At 38.3% G+C, this 22,619-nt stretch overlaps 2 protein-coding genes across 2 annotated transcripts; both read left to right on the plus strand.

The window, feature by feature from the left end:
• Positions 1-1,012: 1,012 nt before the first annotated feature.
• On the plus strand, positions 1,013-13,082 carry LOC109030578 (putative serine protease K12H4.7). The gene is made up of 10 exons (XM_019041614.2): positions 1,013-1,172; positions 2,079-2,300; positions 3,733-3,914; positions 4,944-5,176; positions 6,327-6,462; positions 8,907-9,087; positions 9,506-9,632; positions 10,190-10,322; positions 11,043-11,212; positions 12,523-13,082. The coding sequence occupies exons 1-10, from the start codon at positions 1,167-1,169 to the stop codon at positions 12,672-12,674; spliced, it is 1,542 nt and encodes a 513-aa protein (XP_018897159.2). The 5' UTR covers positions 1,013-1,166; the 3' UTR covers positions 12,675-13,082.
• A 1,909-nt stretch (positions 13,083-14,991) lies between these two features.
• On the plus strand, positions 14,992-20,764 carry LOC109030580 (cuticle protein 7). The gene is made up of 2 exons (XM_019041616.2): positions 14,992-16,823; positions 19,927-20,764. The coding sequence occupies exons 1-2, from the start codon at positions 16,809-16,811 to the stop codon at positions 20,242-20,244; spliced, it is 333 nt and encodes a 110-aa protein (XP_018897161.1). The 5' UTR covers positions 14,992-16,808; the 3' UTR covers positions 20,245-20,764.
• Positions 20,765-22,619: the final 1,855 nt, after the last annotated feature.

Consider the following 22,619-nt stretch of genomic DNA (forward strand, 5'->3'; position numbering starts at 1 on the left):
GTCATCGCCCAACGGCTGAAATTTCGCAGATTCGAGTTATTTTCATCCAGATGCGTGTGTCAAATCTATTCGAATAGCTCAGACAAATTCAACATTAGTCCGATGGTTGCTGAGAATCGTTGCTAAATTTTGCACGTCACGCGCAAAATTCAGGCATCGGGCCGGTGACTTCCACATTCAAGCCACATTCAGCTCCCACATTCAGCGTGTGATTGCGATATAAGACTATTTTTTTTTTCATTAAATTCAAAAGGGTCACAAAGGTCGTCGTATACGACCGAACGGGAATAAACAGAGACTCTGATACATTATAAATTGATATGAACACTGTTAGCCAAATCATGACCGACGAGAGCATTCATTGTCCTGTAAGTCCAATTGAGGGTTTGACAACTGAAGGCGATTTTAAGCTCTGCAGGCAGATGCTTAACAAAGTTATTGGTACTCCTTTCAGCGATCTCATCAGAAGAGAAAAAACGGAATATTGAGAAGTGCTGGATGGCAAAACAACATTTTTTAGGTAAAATCGAGGGTATACACTGAGGAATAAACCCTGATTATATGAATCAATGGAGTTCAGCAACCACGTTCGATGGAACTGCCTTACATATAATTTCTTTCTCTGTTTTTGACGGCATTTTATCAACAGAATCCATTTTTTCGACTGGAGTCATCAAACTAAGCGTCAAATTGCGACTGTGCGTCGGTATAAGTTTGAAGAAGTAAAACAGAAAATATTCGGTTCGAAGCTCGAAATAATAAGCAAAATCAAATCTCTTATCTGGATTACTAAAACTTAGAAACAGTTGACGGATTCAAGATAACGTTAAAGTTCGATCTGTACCCAGAGAGGGTGCGCACGTCTGTGTCTTTCTGTCGCATTCGCGATTTTTTCAACTTTGGCAATGTGTATTATTTTTGACGCATGACAGCTCTACTGAAGACCATACACGATTTTGTCACGTCTCATGTTTCAAGTACTTTTGAAGTGCTATGAATGAGAGGAACCGTCGTGACTGACAAGGAGTGTTAATAATTCCGCATCGGGTAAAGATGAGAGTGTGTGTCCGTGGTGTGGTGTTCGTAGTGCTGCAATGTTTGAGCGTTGATTACAGTTGACAAGTTAAACTCAACTCGGTAGCCAAGAGGATTTTTTAACATTATTTATGATGGTAGGTAAAATTAGTTTCATCTTGTTAACAGCACTACTAGTTTTCACTTATCTACCAACGCTTACAGTAAAATCTAAAAATTGCTGTCACCAAGCATTCAAAATTTAATGGCTCCGCATTTATCACAAAATACCTATTCTTTGTTCATTTTCCAATGCCGAATTCTTCTTATTTTTCTCCTTGTGAAACCTACAACTGCTTCCTCCTTCCCCCCCCCCCCCTAAAAATTCCCTTAAACCTTAAAGCTCATTTGAAAAAGTGGTGGAGCGTGGGGCCTAAAACTCCGCTCAGTTTTGGAATTTTGCAACACTAGTACTGTCATGCTAAGAAAAAACGTTATAAAGGCATTATTCGGAAAATATCAAACTTCTCCTGACATAATATTTATATTTAAGACGAGATGATTATATGTATTTCTCCAAAATTTGTAGATGCCTGGTTTGTAATTGCTAATTAAAGTCTCTGAAAAAATCAAAGGAAAATATATGCACTATATTTTCTCAAAAAACCTGAATGTTACCATGAAAGATTTGGAAACGTCTGAATGTTCTTAATGCACACAATGGATCGAGCCAATTAGAGAGGTCAGACTTAAAATGTTTGATCAAAACCGCAAATTTTAATGTTCATCCCATCATTTAAAATGTTGAGAGGTGCTTCATGAAGAAAATCCCCCGAGAAAACCAATGAAACCACTCCCAGAACCTCGAAGTCTTGCATTTGTAAACGGAGTTACAAGCGTATAAAGTTTTAAAACTATATCCGACCTCTTCTATTGACTCAATCCACTGTAAGGCGTTTATCCTTAGCATGGTAGAGTCGGTATTTGGAAAATAAGTTGTTAAACATTTTTAACCGATACGTAACCATCCACCTGCTGCATCTATGAACTAATTTTGTTGGCAGGCACGTAGTTCCTACTTTGCAGCACTTGCAGTGTTCTCGATTTTGGCACCATCAGTCTCTGCCCGACGACTGGGATTCTTGCACAGATACAAGGACGTGCAAGAACAACTGGACTTTTACGGGACAGAACACGATCTCGAGGATGGTCTCGACGCAAGGCTTCAATGGTTCGAACAGAAGCTCGATCATTTTAATCCAGCTTGCACAGCTACTTGGCTTCAGGTACAAATATATACTGCCCTCACTTTTCAGACACAAACTATTGAAGGAATGGGGAATATGCAGGTGTCAATTTCGTGTTTAAGTGGACACTACTGAGTGAATTGAAAGCGAGGACAACCTTGGTTCATGAATTGAACAATTATTGGAGAAGATACGGCAAAACGATTTAATCTGCTAAAATATGTGTGTTAAATGGGAATTGCCACCAGATGACTTCACAAGGCGGTGCATTTTCTCACTTTCCAATCTATTTTTATAATCTTTCCCATATCAGAAATACATCATAAAAAATACTCTGAGATCAGCTCTTTAAGCACTTTCAGACGAAGCAATAAAAAATGGACATGCAAATTCTCCATTGTAGGGTCAGAGATATTAAAACATAGGAAAAGAGAGGGCGTTATATCAAAGCCATACTTGGCAAAGTGGTAATTTCGTCATCCCTTTGACGTGAGGGTGCATTTCAGTTTCCACGTGAGCCCTGTTTCACATATAAATCCATGTTTTCTGGGGCTCGTACGACAATCGAGATAAATTCTCACGTCAGGAGAACGACGATTTGTATGCTACAGGTATGACCACTTGAGTAGACTAGTTACAGGTGAAATCGCACAAAAATCATAGTCAGTACATTAGGATTGTCTAAAATTTACCCTCGATGCACAAGTTGCATTCTAAAACACATTCGTATACACATTTCTACTGCAAATTTGTCGCTGACTATCAGGTCAAACCAACTGTCTCGCAAACTGGAGTAAACGCATGTTATTAACTAACGAAAAGTCCGTGACTGAAGTCAATGCAGTGGTCTGGATGCTCTCCCATAAATTGTAATTTTAATGATTGATCACTTCATTAAAGCGGTGGTCTACGAAAAATTACCCGATAGGGACCGTCCATCATTCTTGGAATAAGTCGACTTTAAACAAGTACTGCAACTTCGTTGGTAGGATGTCTCTTCAGCAACCTGTATCTCTTAATCTGCAAAAAAAAAAAAACTCAAAAAAAGCCTCATCTATGTGAGTATTTTTTATCATTTTTTAATACGTGACTGCTAAAATTTTTGTGAAATAGCTACAATTTTCATAATATTCATCTCAGCAGTTTACTGTAACAAGGGAAAAATGACAAAATCCTGAAGTATTCCATGAGTGAAAAAGTATAGTGTTTTATGTATTTAAAGTTAAACTGCCCGTTCGCCAAAAAATTACATTATTTAAAAAAAAAGTCAAAGTGCGGCCACAACACCATAACTTCCACCATTAGAGGACGTGATTTTGTCAGTTTAATGATCTTTTTGGATATGCTCGTGATGTTTTACTCGGCAAACTCACATCGGCTAACTTTACGAATAAGTGTTGAGGTCCAGTTACACGATCAAATTGAGCCATCAAATTGATCGTGTATCTGGACCTTTGCTATTATGCTTCAGCGCTACGCAGTGAGAACAAAATACTACGATGACAACAATCTGGTATTCCTGTTCATTGAAGGCGAGGGCGTCATACGCAAACAATGGCTCAAGCACGGTCACATGGGTAGGATGGCTGATAAATTCAGTGCTGCCGAGTTTATCATTGAACACAGATTCTACGGAGGAAGTAAACCCAAACCGTAAGTCTCCTCTTTTTTCCTGCTAGAGAATCAATGCGATCGGAATAACACTAGAAAACGTTCAAAGCAAAATGCAAAGCGTCATTCTTTAAAAATTTTCAAATTTGTCAAATTTTTACTAATATCGCACTGAGAAAAAAAAAAAAAAACACAGTTATTCTACCGTTACAACGGCAGTAATGTCACACGGGATTCCACGGTAATAGAACCGTGGATTTTGATTCTTGTAACGATGAGCACGGTGATATTATCGTATTCACCGTAATATTACTGTGGGCACAGACATACTATTCTGAGCATGGTTATGCTACTGTGCTTATCAATAATATTATCAAAATCCACGGTTCCACTACCGTAGAATCCCGTGTGACATTATTATCGTGGTAACCGTGTTTTTTTTCTCCGTGCATGTAGATGAGTATGTGTGTGATGTTTCTTCTTTTTTTTAAAAAAAAATAATTAGAGGTTTCTTGCAAGAACCGGTTTTTCTATTCAAAAGAAATAAACATGTGTGCTTCTTTTGAAACATGGTAGGACAAACTCACCACATCGGTGATGCATTGGAACCATATGGTTCCTACCTCAGTCTTATTATCAGTATGTTATGAATAGAACAAGCAGTAGCTACCTGTTACACCAACAACACCATTAATGAGGTCATAATTGAAGAAACAACAACATCGACCAACTTTGTGGATTTTTTAGTGTTCTTTAAATGGTCATCTCTACACCCATGGGCGTAGAAACTTGCGTTTTTGTCAAAACCATATTTTAGCTAATCTAGAAAATGCCGATATAAAAATAAAATTCCATCTCAAACGTTAAAGACCCATGGATTAAACAAAGAGAGTTCCAAATCTGTAAATACAGTGGATATCGGATATAACGACATATCGGCATATGTACTGACTAAATGTTACTCTTTTTATCATTTTTCCTAGTTTTTTTTTCAATCCTAAACAAATATAGGTATCCAGTCCTTTTAATCAGTGTAACCATCTCAGTTTTTTAATCACTCCCATTTTTCAGTGACCTATCTTTAGATTCGTTAAAGTATTTGAGCAGTGAGCAAGCACTAGCCGATCTTGCGCACTTCATCAGAAAGATGAACGTTATGCACGGTTTCAATAATCCAAAATGGATCGTTTTTGGAGGTTCTTATGCAGGATCCTTAGCGGCTTGGCTCCGATACAAATATCCTCATTTGGTATTTGCTGCAGTATCCTCCAGCGGCCCTTTACATGCCAAAGCAGATTTTCCAGGTAATTGTGCGTCTACAATAGGTATATAAGATACATGCCTGAATTTGAGTGAGAGGCTTGAGGTATCGTGCATTCGTAAATATTGCTTCCAGAGATAGATTATTTAAAGGAGTACTGATTTTTCCTTTTTTCAAGAGGATAAATTGGAAAATTTCTTCCGCGGTACCTATGCTATGATTAAAAAATACGCAATTTTCAAACTGCAGGGAGTTTCTATTACTGATTCTAAGCTAATTTAATTACTTGCTTAAAAGCTGAGAGAAAATGGTCTGAGAGGAGGCAAAAAATTGCACGGTGAGCTATTTGAAACTGAAAAATAATTTGTTAGCGTGGATCGAACTTTTGGTGTTCCTTATCATCTTAATTATTGGGTTTGTCAAATTGAATGTTCGATTCATGTTACCGAACGCAAACCTTGTTCATTAGTTTACTTTACCGACGAAGTTCGGTTACATGACGGCCAGACCAAAAGTTCGGATTGACAGACTTAATATTTGAAATGATATGGAATATCGATCGCTCGGTTCATATGACCGAATTTTACATCAGTGTAGTTCGATAATACGATCCGTTCGGTATCTCGACACGAGTGAATGATAACATGATGCTGCAAGCAACCATATCTGCTCCTACGCCGATGACATTGCCTGCTTCGGTCAGCGAAGGCGAACTGGTCAAAATGAGCAGCAACTAAAAAAGAGAAGCAATATTAGTCTTTCTCGGTTTACAGTAAATTAATGTGATAAATCTGCTGACATTATCCTCACGAGTAAGATGTTGACGAGCATGTATTATTTAATATCTCTTATTTAACCGTGCATTCAAGGTATTTATAACTTCGTTTTTAACCCTCATCCTGATAAAGACTAGCGCTGAATCCCAGAAATAATAGTTTTTTTCACTTTTCTAAATTTTGTATTAAACCATTATTTATATAATTTGTGCCTTTTTTGATATTTTATTTGAGCAACAAAAATTGGCTCTACTACGAGAATCAATACGGTGCTTAAAAATATCGCTAACTTTTAAACTTTCAAAACAAGTCTATGTTACAAATCTATATTTGCATGAGGAAACAGTTCATAGTAAATACCTTTTTGTGTCCTCAAGTGTACATTTATTCATTGTCGGCTTCCAATTTTGTTTGCAGAATATTTGCAGACAGTTACCAACTCCCTAGTCTCAGTGACCCCAAAGTGTGTTGATGCCATTAAAACCGCCAATCAGAAACTCAGTGCCGGGATGAGAAACGACACAAAAAGAGAACATTATCGAGAGCTTTTCAGGTTTGTCAACTTGTAGAATAGGATCAAGCAAACGGGACCAGTGGCGTTGAGTGCTTTGCGATATATCGATTGATCTGTCATTTAAACCTACGGAGAAGAATCGATGAACAGGATGTTTGCAACAAACGTCTTAATAATCGATTCTTCTCCATAGCTTCAAATGGGAAAATATCGATAGTCGATCATTCACGCCTCACCACTGAACGGGACGCCTAAAATAACTACACGTGGGTTTCTCAGGGTTTATTTAATAATGTTGATAGGTACACTTTACTTATTTATGTCAATTCATGTTTTTTATACTGGGAATATGATCTTATCGACCTCCAAAATGGTCAAAATTAATTTGCACTTATACTTACAGTTTGTGCGGAAATAAGTCTCAAAAGATTGACGTTCAAAATATATTTCTTCCTTCGATGAAATAATGATCTTGTTGGGGAAATGTTTTCAGTGCTGGAAAAATCATTGCCATGCGCGGAACTATATAGGAACGTTTCGTCGGGGACCAGATGGCACCTGGAAGTCTGGGAGAACAGAAAACAAGCAGAAAAATCCAACATGAATATGTTGGAAAAGCGTGCCGAATAACTAAAATGTTGGACACATACCTACTATTTTCACGTCTTTGTTATTTGCATCAATTGGTACTTTTTGCTAAATTTGGGAGAAAATATTGATTCATGAACGTTGAATGTAAATTGATTTTAAAGATTCCGTCCAATTATCTTGATTCTAAGCTGATATGCGGCATTTCGCACGACCGTGATTTGGGCGAACTGCCGTGCATCGAAATCGCGTTGAGTTAATCTCTTTGGATTTCGAACTGTAACTTCTCTCCTATTCGGCCGATTTTTACAAATGAGGTCTCTTTTTATTTGTACTTTAACGGAAAGTAAGGAAAAACTCGCTAAATAGACGGAAAACAATGGGCCTGTTGCATGCATGAGATACAGCCGCGAGAATAGACTTTATAGAGGTTAAATGACACGAAAATTACGATGGTCACATTAAAAAAGTCTGAAATACACTCCTTACTGCGCAATTTGCGTTGTTAGGAACGCGCTTTTTCAAATTTCCCGCGTCTGGGGGCAGTTTTCTAATCACCGGAAACGAGCAAACGGCGGGCTTGGTGATTTCCGGAAGATGTCGAGTCGTTGTTGTTGTTGTTGTTGTTATTTTTTCCTTCAGTTTGTTTACAAACCCAACGTGATCTCTTATAGTGGTCCATATACGCTTTATGCAGTAACCAAATCGATCAACTTTTAAATATCCAACGCAATCCTTCTACATTTCATTTCACGATATCACGAGCTCCGATTTTTAGGTTATGTTGTCAGTTTTAGTTGACCGGAAATAGCCGCGAGTTGCCGTTAGAAAACTGCCCCCAGACGCGGGAAATTTGAAAAAGCGCGTTCCTAACAACGCAAATTGCGCAGTAAGGAGTGTATTTCAGACTTTTTTAATGTGACCATCGTAATTTTCGTGTCATTTCACCTCTAAGAAGTCTATTCGCACGGCTGTATCTCTTGCATGCAACAGGCCCATGTTTGTGAAAATTTGGTGGATCCTGGCGTCACGGTGAATGGTTAATCGGGCGTGGAAGATAATAGGTTCGACGAGGCGACCCTCTCCTCGCCGTCTTTTATTGCCTTGCTCGAAACCTGACACCCAAAGCTATATTGGGATTTAACTGCAGTGGTTTGAGTGGATTTCTGCAGGGGCCACGGTTAGTACATGGTATAAAGAGTCACGAGGCTCATCACAGATTGCACTTGCAGTGCAAGACGCTCATTGGCTAAACAGTTTTGGCGGGAAAGAAGGTTCTAGAGTTGAGTCCTCCGAGCGTAAGAAAGCTTCTATGAGGTTTTTGTCAAATGAAATAATACGGTTTTGACAGGAAAATGTTTCAATAGGGTTCCCAATTAGCAGTTCATTCGATTTTTTGGTAAGAGACCATCAGGGCTTGACAGTATAATGGTTCAAAGACAAGAAAACGGGTCCGAGGAAAAAAATATTTGGACGGCCCGTTGAATAGCATTGGTTGATCGGTGTGCTGTACTATGGTACATCCGAGTGATTTCAAAAAGCGAGCCCTACTGGCACGCTTAAAAACACACAACTAAGGGGAGCCCGCCTGCGCCTGCGGGACTTTCCTAACTTTATGGAGAGTTCGGGGGGTCTCCTCCGGAATATTTTGAAAAACTGAGTTGTCCCAGAAGCAATTTTGAGCTGCTCTCCAAATTGGTCCAATACCGATTTCCAAGATGAGATCCATGCACTCGCTCAGCAAAGTGACTCACATTTCTTTGGAAGGGCCAAGTAGATTTCTGAGGGGCCAAACCCGCTGCCCCCAACTCTTTTGCGCCAATTCAGCCGTTTTTCTGCTACTATATATAGTGCATAAGAAAAGAACAGATTGTTATCTTTTGAATCTTTTACAGGCTTTGTGATCCGATTGAATATGATGATAAAGATATTGCAACATTCTTTGAATTACTCACCGATAACATCGCTTACGTTGTTCAGTACAACCGAAACCGAATGAATACAGACAGTGACAGAGCATACATTGACATGGATGCTGTTTGTAAAATCATGACCGATGAAAGCATTCATTGCCCTGTAAGTCAACTTGAATTTTTGGCAATTAGTTTAATTAATTACATACGCATTTTAAGTGTGTAAAACTTCGCAAATAATTAATTTTAATCACTTATATCAAAGATCTGTGTGGTTCTGACAATATATTGCCAATGTTTTAGTTTTTAGTGATTTTTAAAAATAACGAATCCGCAAACTAAGAAGAAATCTTAAAGAAATTATGCCTCATCTTGGTCAAACTTGAAGCAAACTCGTTATTTTACAAAATATAAGTTATGCGTTGGTGCCTAAGTTACATGCATGAAGCTAGACTTTTATCATTGAGCACAATATATGAAAAGCACACGTTTTTCAAGAAACATCAATAATTTTTATTGTTTGTGATGTTGTGACTCAATATTACGTTGTAAGAATCAGCTGATCATTTGCGATTGAACAGGTCCATCGTTATGCGGAAGTCAACAAACTGCTCCTGACTCACTTCGGACAGCAATGTGCGGATCACAAGTACAATTCAATGGTTGATTATTTGAGAAGCACCGCGTATGGCTTGGAAACCAACAATTGTAAGTTATCGTACTGTTAATAAAATAATTTCAAGAAGGGGTACGGCCTCTAGATACTAAAAGTAACCCCATGACAATAGAAGTATTTTCTTGAAAGAGACGAAACTAAGTACATCCCCATGAATTCTTGGAATAAAATTCGGGGAAAAAATAAGTGAGATATTTTTTGCACTTGCGGATTAATTTAAGTGAGTTTTGCATTAAAATACTTTGATTAGCAAATTTATACCTCGGAATTTTCAGCTATTACTTAAGATTGAGAATTGTAAACACTCGCCGAAAATACAAAGGCTCCGCTGACCAAGGTAGTTTTTCAATTTTTAAGCACCACAGTGATGATTCTACGCAATTATAGATAGAAAAAACATAGTCTCCTAATAAATTGAATCAGATTATGATTTATTTATTTTTTCATTCCATGTCATATATTTTCAAATAATGTTTATAAAGAGTTCATCCAAGAGGGTGACTTTGAAGAACTCAAGAAGAGCAGGACAAAATAATAATAGCATTGTTCATTACGTATTATGTTGTTGATCATTTGTCCGGTATTTCAGTTCGGCAGTGGTTCTACCAAACATGCACAGAGTTTGGATGGTATCAAACGTCTAACAATAAAGACGATGTTTTTGGTGACAAAATTCCGGTGCAATATTTCATTGACCTCTGCACTGACGTATACGGACCAAGGTAAATTTTGACGCATCAGTCTCATGTTTTCATGTTGATTTGCTTCAGGTATGCATGAGTAGTAAACAGCGTTTGAACTTCTTTGTTATACATACAGATCCGCATGATACTTTTGTTGTTGAAAGTTCATCGAACCTTTGGGAAGAATCCGTCTCAATCCAATTATTTCACCTGCAGGATTTACAGGACTAAGACAGATATCTCTCTTGAAATCAAATATTTTGCTTGCTATGATACTATACTCATTACATGTAACAAGGTGGAGATATGGTGCTAGGTCCACACCATTTCAGGGAGAAATCAAAGCCAAGAAGTTCCAAAAATTATAATTAGAGTTAAAAATAAATATTTTTAACTCCAATGAGTAGGTACCAGTACAAAACCGAGGTGGGAGGAGTGTTCATTAGAGGTACTCACTAGAGTTAAAAAGATTTATTTTTGACTCTAATTATAATTTTTTGAACTTCTTGGCTTTGATTTCCCCGCGAAACGGTGTGGACCCAGCACCATTTCTCCACCTTATTACGTAAAGTATTCGGGCCATTTCTTCTAAGTCTTTTTTTCCTCATTATATGTAGACATACATATATGTATATGTATGTGTAGTGATAATCTTTTTCTATGTGTGAGCTGAAAAACTTGGCATTGTTCATTATACTTTCAACAGTATGGAATTGGATCTTTTGATGATCATTGCAGTTTAATTTGTGTTGTTTTCAGCTTTAACAATCAGCACGTGAATGCATCCACGGAAGAGACGAACACAAACTACGGAGGGTACACGTTGCCCGTGTCTAGAGTGATATTCGTGCATGGATCAGTAGATCCATGGTCACCACTTGGTATTACCTCAAATCCACCAGACGGAAGTTATGCTATCTTTATCAAAGGTGAGTTGAAGGAATCCCTAAAGGTAAATTGTATCTAGTGATGTTGCTTGAGATGCCATCATCGTGCTACATGGGTAAAATCTGATTGATTTGCAATTTAACATGATGGTATCAATTTGCATTAAGTTGAAAACATACTCATGTAGTTTTATTCAAAAGCTGTCTGAAGAGCAGACGATGATATTACTCTGCGAACAAAAAATGAAACTGCATTCAAAAATTTTATTTTTTTAAATGTACTTGGATTTCTTACAACGTGCAGAATCCAGGGCCGGATCTACCTACTTGTCGCCCATGGGCCGCCTATATTTTGCCACCCAATTCTCATTCGTATTGAAACATCAATAAAAACCATCAAGTGAGTGTGCCGAAGGGGGAGGGGTGTATAAGACGCGTTTACTCCTGTTGGACACATTTTTTTGCGAAAGCCCTGTCAACACTATTAGCAAAAGTTCACGGAACTTTGCGCGAAAGTTAAGTTCCGTAATCCTATCTCTGCGTGGACAAGAAATGAACGAAACGATCATGAAAGAACAAATATAAAGGTGGTTTAATAATTTTAACTTCCACCGCCGCGCGCCGCGCCACGCTGACCGCACCGTATTTGGCGCAATGCGTGAAGTATTCCTACAGTCTCGTAGGCGCTAGGCGTTTGGCGCCAACCGCTGCTATCCGCATTGTGTTTGACGCAATGCGTGAAGTATTCACGCAGTCTTGTAGGCGCTAATATGTGTTACATGCCGACCGCCGCGCTGAAGGCTTCTCCTTTTCATCTCAAGTCCTCGTTGTCATTGCTCTCTACGCCGCGCCGCTCCAGGTCAAATTGTGTGTTTGGTTTCTCTCTTAACTTGACTAATTAAAGGTGCTGTCTCTTGTGTCAGCAAAAGACAAATTGATCAAAATTGAAAATTACCATACTCTCAGGAAATGAGAAATTTTGTTGCCTTTCTAGTTTGTAATTTTGTTTTATATCCGTTTTTTATACGTACATTTGCAAAAATTGCAAAATTTTCCGCCCCCTAAATTTGCCGCTATGGGCCGCGGCGTATGTGGCTATGCCCTATAGAGCCAGCCCTGATAGACTCTCTTTCGTGTGCTTGAAGTTGCATAGTTCCAACTGAAGCAAAAAAGCACCTAACATGATTTTTCGTTTTATTTCCATAAAAGTGACCCACCTACATTTGCAGTACTGCAAATCAACTTTCGAAGGTAGCATAGTGCACCCTTGATTACCTACTTCCAATCTACAATGTTAATGTAAGAAATTTTTAATTTCGTGAATAATTTAACCCCTATTATGGGAGTTTCAGGGGTGGCGCACTGTGCAAGCATGTTACCTGAGACTCGAGACGACCCACCTCAACTGACTGAAGCCCGGGAAAAAATAGAGAAAATTGTCGGAGATTTGATCATAAAGAAGAACCATTCGTCGAGAAAGCGAACTTTTGTCTTCGGAGAATGAAATCTATCAACTACTTTTACGATAAGAACCACCAAGAACGTTTTATATAACCCGACATAATATTCACCGCAAGCCCGCCGCCGAATAATGGTATCCATAGAAAAAAGAGAGAGAAGACTACTTTCTAGTATACCTCAGTGTAACTATTCACTGAAAACCCGTTTAAAAACGCCAAAAAATATTAATTCTTGAATCAAGAATGATATTGCTTAGTTTAATAGACTTCTTGTCAACACTTTCTATAAAAGCGTGTTCTGCCGATTATTCTTGGTTCGTTCCACCCAGACCCGTGTGTACACACGTACCGCCGCATCTCAACCACTTACGCATTTTTCATTTAGTGTGACTATTCTTCTGTAAATCGTGTCATATTCAAAATTTAAATATAATCTTTTCAGCCCTTCAAAATTCTCTTTTTCATTTCATTTGCTCTCCTATTTTATTATATGACACTCCTTTTTGCTTATCCCAATCAATTTTTTTCTCGTTCCAAGAAAAATTTAGATTAAATCAGGATGAAAAAAAACTCTCGGCGGCAAATTCAAGACTCATCATCTTCAGCCAACCATTTTTCTCTGTGAACGGGAAAACTTCTGTCTTGTTTGAACTTGGCTTTAAACAAGGACAGAATGGCTTGAACGTAACTCACATCAGAAAGGAAATGCTATCACTTTTGACGAAACGAAGTGGATCGGAATGATTTACAAACCGTCCCTTTCTGATTAATTGTTTTTTCTAGTTTCGTTTTTTTTTTTTTTTTTTTTTTTTTTTTTACTACTTCAAATAGCCCTCAAGGGCTGATCCCACGCTTTAAGTCCCATCCCCCCTCCGTCCCTACTGAACCAGTCCCAGGCAACCATTGTTTGAGACCATCAAACTCGGGTCGCCTGGCCGGGAATCGAACCCGGGACCTCCCGATCATAGAGCAAGCGCTACAACCACTACACCATAAGAGGCCATTTGTGCCTGGTTTTCACTCGTTATCTATTAAGTTTACAACATTTAAATGTAATTTATGAAATTCTCGTGTAGCTCTTGTCAGAAAATATCATTATTTATTAATTAATACTTTTCTGAAGTGGAGTGATTTCTCTCCTCCTTGTCTAAACTGAATTCGGTTTTATTTTGTATGTTTCTGTATATTTTTTATGGATAAAAAAGAATTGAATTTATATATTTAGCTCTCTCTGCTTGGAGATCGCAGTATCATAGTCGTTGAATTTCATTAAGAGACGCAATTTTCAAAAATTGCAATAAAAGTATGGTTGTTTCAGTAAAGAGTTGAGTACTAAAATAACAAAACATGCCGCTCGAGTGTCCAAACGGAAAATGGGAAACAACTTGCCTCATTTTTCTAAACTGTACTTTCATTAATCTGCTGCAGTGGACGCCTCTTATCGTGACTTATATGGACTGAATTTTGACAATATTCTAATAATTGATATTTGAAGCAAGTATACCTGAAGTTTCACCACAGTAATCATGACCCAGCCACTTAAATCCAAGCTCAATTTTATTATACTGATTTGCCTTCATTTGATGGAGTAGGCAAAATGAGCTTCCAAGAGCATCTATGGTAAAATCAATCGTTCAACTATCTTAATTACGGCTCTTCAACGGTTTCTCTTATCCCAAACCCGTCTCCGAATGTTAATTAAGAGGGTTTCAAACTGATTCATTATTTGATTAATTTGAAAATAATCGGCAAAATATTTTTTAATTGCATAATTTTTTACACACTGATGATTCATTCATTCTGGCCCTTCAATTATTAATCTCTTCACAGCACACCCATTGAATTTGTGAAGGTTTGTTGATTGATGCTGACCAAACGCTCACCTCTTGGCAGACATTCTGCTACGGTTGCGAATTCACATCACGTTAAAAGACGAGTCAGTTTCTAGAGCGGAGATCAGGAACTGCATCTGAGCTTGCCCAGACCGTGTGACGTCCGTGATCTGTTAGTGACGACGAACAAATCGAAATGTCATCGACGAGACAGCCGAATTTTTGGCAGGTGCGGCTAGCCGTCGGCACATTGCTAAGTAGCACTCATATTCGGAAATTCAGTTCAAATTTTAAACGATGGCCGTCCGGATGAACTTTTACCAAGCATTTGACAACCAGGCCTTTCAGCAGACTTCCTTACCTTGTATCGCTTTTGATCATGGCGGAATGCGATCTAATCAAATAATCTCTCCCGCGTGTTGTTACATTGAGCAATGCACAAATTCACAATGTTCCGATGCGATTTTCCATCGGTCCAATGTTCACGATATTGATTTTCCACCAGGTCACAGTATGAAGATTGTTGTTTTTTTTTGTGTGTAGACAATGCAAAGTTATGGAATTTCACTTGAACATTTCTAGTCCTTCAGAGCTGAAACGAAAACCGTCGATGGACCAAATAAAACACAATTTACTGAGGAAGCACATGAGTCTTTGGAATACTGATCGGTTGAATACTATCTCGTTTATTTACGGACAGGATTTGCACAACACTATTTATATTAAGAAAAAAAGAGAGAGAAAAAAGAAATACTAGCACAAGTACATAAATAAAGCTTTATTTTGACCTCAGATCCCTAAAACACAGAAATTTGAATGCCTTTCGGCGCGGTCGGCTTACGCCAACGACCCCCCCCCCCTCCCCCTAAAAACCCTTGCTTAACAACTGATAATATTCCTAAGGGGGAAAAAATCGACAAAAAGGATAGCGATATAGATAGGACGCGAAGGTGCACATGTGAAACCCTTATTGCGTGCATCTTGGTTCGGTACGAGGGCGGTGGCGAAGCGTGAATGATCGATTATCGATGTTTCCCCATTTGAAGCTATGGTAAAGAATCGATTATTAAGGATCTCCTTGCAAACACCCTGTTTATCGATCCTTTTCCATAGGTTTAAATGACAGATCAATCGATACATCGCAAAGCACGCCACGCCGCTTGATTTAGGGGACGTCAAAGAGCCACGATAAAGCTAACGAACTAATCGATACCACTATAGACGCTCTGGGGAGCTCATCTTGCCTACTCAATCAATTGAAGGCAAATCAGTCTGATTGACTTTCGTTGTAACTTTCCCCAAACACCAAGAATTAAAAATTGCTTTGATGAGTAGCTATTTTATTATTCTTTTGTAAAAGTTGTATTCATGACGGAGACGAACTTACTTAAAATTACATTTAATTAATGAATGATGTCGACATTAAATCTGTAAATATAACGCTGAAAGGTTTGATTTAAGTACGCTACGCAACATAGATTTAAACTATCATTCATGAATTATCTCACTATCTATTACTGATTGTAGTCACGATCAATTTTATTGCTTATGTCAATATAATCCACACTAAAAAATTACAATTCGGTATTATCGACACTACAGTTTTAAAACAGTCATGAAAAATTAATTCAGATTTACACTTAAGTGTAACAAAAATTTGGTGTGAAAAAAAGAGAGAAAAAGAATTCTTGATTCCCCCTTCCTTGAAAAGTTCATGAGCCTTGAAATCTCTATTTTTATTTATGATCGTGCATTTTTTTCGGCATGTACTATGATATATCGATGGTTAAACTACCAGACTACGTATCTTGTTTGCGGTGTTTAACAATCTCTCCTCCCATTTTATTATTTTTTTTTAAAGAGAACAAATAAATATTATTCCTGGAATTCACAGAGTTTTCTCGGTGCAGAGAAAAAAAAATCACGGAATATTTCAAGAGCTCTCATTAATTAGTTTTCCACTTAAAAAAAGAAATATGACAGGAAGTTTACAACGTCGCAAACCGAGATACGTGGTCTGGTAGTTTCACCGTCGATATACAATGTATGGATATGACATTACGAATGAGATGGTTCCAAAGAGTTTCCCAAATTTTTACTTCACGGTGCGACCAGTAGATCACATTCGCCAAATCTGGAATCATACATACAGCATCATACTTGCTTTCCTTCCAGTCCACATAATGCTAGTAATTAAGAGGCAATTTCTCCGGCTTACGGAGCTACCACTTGCCCCGGTATAAATATCCCAGCCCTGATTCCGCGAAGCTAGTCCCACTACTGCTATTACGTACTAGCATACTGATTGTAAGTGCCGCGCGTGCTGAGGCTTCGGACGGTCGGATTATGTTATCGTTCTACGTAAGTACAAACAACGAGTGCTGATTGATATATTTTCTTCGTCTCTAAAATTTAATTCTAAAAATGCAGTGTTTTAGTGTTTTGGGACAGTTTTAATAATTCAATGTCTCTGTTGAGCAGTGTCCAGTGAGTGTTAGTTCTCCTTAGTAGGTGGCTACCTCCATCTTTTACCCCGATTTGTGCCTCCTGGATGCTGCAAGATAGAGAAAATAACTAATGTAAGAATTAGTTTTACATATACACTATAATCAGTTAAATAGGGGAGTCCTAGGATGCACCAGCTAATTTACCTACTTTTACTTCCTACATTCACCAAAAAAAAGGGGTTCAAAAAATGTGCAACTACTCTTGAATGTTACTAAAGCACCTTTTTTCGGTGTTTAACTGTAAAGCGATACTGTTAAACAATTAATTTCGTGTAGTCTTATAATCAATAAAAGTTTAAAAAAAAAAAAATCAAAGTGCACTTGCTCCGAAAAAATACATTGAAATTTTTGCCGGCCCTGTGGAAGGCCAAATGGGGTTTACCTATATCTATAATCACATGAAAAAATCTCATTGTAATTTATACGATGTTACTTAAATAATACAATCTAAATAACTTTTTCTTCTTCTTCTTTTCTTTTCTACTTTGATTCCTTGTATATTCAGAGAGAAAGATAATTTGCATAAGCAACAAAGTTGAATAAAAGGAATTATAAGAAGACTCCTGATTAAAAGTAAACGAAGCAAAAAAAAAAAAAAAATTCCTGGTACAAAAGAGAGATTCAATCAAAATGCTACTGATGCTTAAACCGCCCAATTTAAACCCTACAAACCGAAGAAGTAATACAGATTCTAAAACAATAAATAAAAAAGAATAACAGAAATGATACATAAAATTCTTCATAAAATTCAGGGTCTAGAATCTGAGAGAGAAAAAGAAGAAGAGTCTCCGATATTACAGTTCTGTATACCATCGGCTTAAGGGGAGGGGGGGGCAGTGGGGGAAAAAGCAGAAAGCGAGGGCTGTTCAGAAATAATTTCAGGTATTTAATTACAATGAAAATACGTCTTACGTAAGTTATATTTGGACCATGTTTAGCAGAAAGGAACCAAGCCACATCAGCTACTGCCAAATTTAACCGGACAATTTAAATTACAAGCGAACGTCTGTGAGGATTCCTTTGAAAATTTTAAGGAACTTTCTTCGCTTAGAAAATTCACAGAAATTTGCACAAAAATCCGCACAACCATTTTCAAGAAAAAAATTAAATTACCCAACTAAATTTGGCGATAGCAGATGTGACTTGGTTCCTTTCTGCTCAATGCGGTCCCTTTTTCATCGGGTGAGACTCAAATGTTTTTTGACGAATTACGGGTCGGCTGTACAAAAATGTATTTGTGTTCAAGTAAATTATAGGAAAAAAATAATAATACATAATAATAAACTAATTCGCACCTGCTTTTTTCCAAATTCTGTTGCAAATTTTTAACCCAATGATTTGATCGGTGCAACCTAGAAAAATGTAACCGCACAATCAGGTTACTTTCAGTTCTACTTCCCATATTAAGACCAAAAGTGGTTTAATTTGTCCTACTATGTAGCTACCTGGTCCATTCTAATTCATATATTTCCTATCAATGATAGTGTAATCTTCCCGAGAACCACAACAAAGCCTTTAAAACTTAGAGCTAATCTGATTTTTCTCAACTTAGAGTATAAACTTAAAGTCCACATGGCGAAACGCTCCCGTAAAGGGACCTAACTTCATCCCGAAAGCAGAAGTTTCCACTTCTCACCAAATGGGTGGTAGAAAGTCTCTATTTCTCTTTGCCTATAATGCTTCCCTCCCTCATAGATTACAATCTTTAAATTCAGAGCCGGATTTAGAGGGTGGCCACATAGGCCGAGGCCCATGGCGGCAAATTTTGAAATAAGTTCAAATGTAGGTATAAAAAAATCGGATTCAGAAATAAAATTACAAACGAGAAGAGGCCACAAAATCTCTCATTTCCTGACAGTAAAGGTATGGTAATTTATAATTTTGTCGTCTTTCGGTGATACAAGAAATAGCACCTTTAATTAGTTGATTTAAGAAAGAAACCAAACACGCAATTTGGCCCGGAATGGCGCGGTGCAGAGAGCAAATTATGACAAGGACTTGAGATGAAAATGAGAAGCCTTCAGCGCGGCGGTCGGCATGTAACACATATTAGCACATACTATAAGACTGCATGAATACTTCACGCATTGCGTCGAACACAGTGCGTTTAGCATTGATCGGCATAAAACGCATAGTGCCTACAAGGCTGCATGAATACTTCACGCATTGCGCCAAACACAGTTCGGTCAGCGCGGCGCGGCAAGGCGATGGCTGAAGATAAGATTATTAAATCAGATTTACGTTTATTCTTTCACAATGTTCTCATTCATATCTTATAAATGGAGGGCCTTGTCCACACAGAGATAGTTTATGGAACTTAACGTTCGCGCAAAGACATAAAGACGGAGTGCTCGTTTCTGAAAGCACGGGGAAAAATTGAAGCCTGGTTTTGTGCTGGGTGCTTGTGTGAGTGTGTAAATGAGCGCGGGAATTCATGGCGGCAAATGTAAAGATTTGAACTTGTCCTCTTGATTCTTCCACATTTCTTCTTCTGAACGTATTTTAAATGCCTACAACGAATATAAGAAAGTTGGGACATTGAATTTTTATAATACACCTACTTTTGCTCGGTAACAGGCAGTAATCTCACATAAAGTTAGTTCTCCTTGTGCTCATGGTGGTCCTGCCGGTTCAAACAGGCCGTTACAGTCCTGGGTGACCGTTACTCCCAAATGAAATTAATTGGTCTGTGACGGACCAAAAATAACCTAAAGCTAACAAAATATATGTGGGTAAGTGAATCTGGGCAAAAATCAACCTAGAATACTTTGTTTACGCAATTTTATTCAGTTCCCGCCCTCCATTTGAATTTCAAACTTGTCCCGATTTCGCCGCCAATCCTCTAGCCAATAGTAGAGGTGGTTGAAAAGAAGCTTCATTTTTTGCTTTTAGCCCTCCGTCTTTATGTCTTTGGTACTCTGGATCCAGGTTCCTAACCTGATGTTGTTTCGTTTCAGCTGCTGGCGGCGTGCCTGGCGGCGCTGGGCCTGGCGTGGGGCTACGAGCACGAGCACTACCCACCCCCGCACTACAAGTTCGGCTACTCGGTGTCCGACCACCACACAGGCGACTTCAAGGCGCAACACGAATTCCGCGAGGGCGACGTCGTCCACGGTTCCTACTCCCTCGTCGAGCCAGACGGACATCTCCGGACGGTCAAGTACTCGGCCGACCACAAGCACGGCTTCAACGCCGAGGTCCACAGGAAGTACCTCGGCCACCACCACCACCCCCCACCCCGCAAACACAAGGCCCACCACCATTACCATGGTTGATACTCGAGGCCGTTCCAGGGACTCGCTTTAAGAGCTAAGGTGGGCATTGGCGGATCCAGCAAATGGCAAGGTTGTTTTTCTTCATTTGAACCTATGGAAATGTATCGATTCTTAGAAGGGCCACGTGCTCCGACAAGAATCGATTATTTAACATAGGTTTAAATGGAGGAAATCCCGTGTTGCCAAATTGCTGGATCCGCCTATGAAGGTGGGACTCCAAACCGGAAAAAAGTGAGGTTGATATAACTTTCTGGATGTAAAAGAAGTGTGCGAGAACTCACAAAATGCTGAATTACCCGCTACGATAGTTAGTTTTGCACCTTGACATCGCTAAAGTAACTGCTGTAGCAGTTAACTCAGCATTTTGTGAGTTCTCGCACACTTTTTTTTTACATCCAATGTTAAATCAACTTTATTTTTTTTTTCGGTGCACTGAGAAACAAAATGAGGGGCTCGGAGGCACGGCGCACAAGTGCAGTTTAAGAAAAAATTGAGGTATTAATGATTTCAATTAAAACTACGGTTTTAAAATATATCGCTTATGAAACTGCAGAAATGCGTATCTCGGTTCGCGGTGTTGCAGACTTCCTGTCATGCCATATTTTAATTATAGAAAACTGCTGAACGTCATGTTTTGAAAATGTCAGTGATTCTTCTTCCGTTTATGAAAAATATCGTGTGGAAACTTCAAGTCATAATGTTGGACGGTCTCCCTTTAGAAATTAAATTAGGAGCGGAGAATTCGAAACACCGCGACCGAGATACGCATGTTCGCAGTCTCGCCGTCGATATTTCGTGAAAAATTCACAACTAAAATCCGATTTGTATGCATCGAAAAGTAAATTTGAACTTTCTCTCTGCCATAAGGCTCCATGTAATTTTGCAGCTTTAAACACATATTTCTTGCAATTGCAAAAAACTGAACTATGTGCATTGTCAGACCTCTTAAAATGAGACATCGGTTAATATGGAATGTTGAACAAAGTGACCTAAGCCATCGGTCGATTCTGGGGTTTCCTGAATTTTCCATTGAACGATAGATCTAGTTTGGTGACAAATAAGCTAACTTTAAAATGTTTCTATTAATCTAGTCACTCCGATTGTTTTTACTTTTATTACCAAATAAAATTCAAGTTCTGGGGGGCGATTTAAATTTTTTAAAAGGTAAATTTTTGAAAAATCAATTTCTGCCAATTTGATGAAATGTTTAGCCTTTAAGATTACCCAATCGAAAAGTTCAAAGCTCTGTCAATGCGGACATGATATTCATACCACTTTTTTTCAAGTACGAACTAAATATGAAAACTCATGTGGCTAAAAGAGTTCATAATTTTTGGATCAAGAGTTATATCAAAAAACTAACGTTACTTAAAATGTTTGAAAATATATATTTGTGTCATGAAAACACCAATATGTTTGGTAAAAACTTGATGTAATTTTAATCCTTTGTTTTTGTTATTATTGATTAAATAAAACAACAAGTTACCAGAGTTTATTTATGATCATTTTCACTCAATCTCTGTCCTACTTTAGTAAAAAATATACGTTAAGAAGTACTAAACCAATATACAGCAACACTTCTGCAATGATGACACGCAGGCAAAGCGATTTAGACATAAGGACATAAGGAGAATGGGGCGGTCCTATTGGTGGAAACGCGTGATTGTCATGGACAAAACCGCCGTGCTAAGGAAGACCGACGTATGGACATACGAGAGTTCCCAAATTTCCCTTGATAAAACATGTACTTTTGACAACATTTTTGCATATTTTTCCTTGGGATTTTCAGATATTTTAGATTAAACTACGTAAACAATTGCCTGAAAATGTTGGAAAATAACATTCATATAACTTTCCCAGTACATTCGGTCTTTATCGGAGGAAACTTGGCAACGTCGGAAGGTTCATACGACGTTATTCCTAAGCACGGCAGAAAGGAGGTAAATAATAGACTAATCAATGGCAACCGACAAGGAACCCTACAGCAAGTCCACCGTTTCCACCCATAGTCAATAGGAGCCACCCGTTTCAACCAACAGGATCGCTCCATACTACCTATGTCTGCTTTGTCTATGGCCTTGTCTATCGATATTAATAATCAGCTCGCAGGTAGGACTTCGTCTTGTCTTACTATCTTGCTGACGAAGCGAGAAATAATTTCAACGGTCGGCCCGCTGGTCATCCATTGCTGAAAAAGCTCCATTGAAGTCACCGAAAAAAAAGTGAAGTTGATTTAACATTCTGGATGTAAGAAAAGTGTGCGAGAACTTATAAAATGTTAAATTACCTGTCGCAGCAGTTAGTTTTACATCTTGGCTTTGCTAAGATAATTGCTGTGGCGAGCTTTTTAGCATCGTAAAACTTCTCGCACACAT

Source organism: Bemisia tabaci, chromosome 3, assembly GCF_918797505.1.
Source record: "Bemisia tabaci chromosome 3, PGI_BMITA_v3".
Lineage (NCBI taxonomy): Eukaryota > Metazoa > Arthropoda > Insecta > Hemiptera > Aleyrodidae > Bemisia > Bemisia tabaci.

Bases quoted from the DNA above. Each gene is read 5' to 3' on its own strand.
- LOC109030578 (XM_019041614.2), top strand. The intron at 2,301-3,732 runs GTACAAATATAT...ATTATGCTTCAG, and splicing joins GCACAGCTACTTGGCTTCAG to CGCTACGCAGTGAGAACAAA. The intron at 11,213-12,522 runs GTGAGTTGAAGG...TGGGAGTTTCAG, and splicing joins TTATGCTATCTTTATCAAAG to GGGTGGCGCACTGTGCAAGC.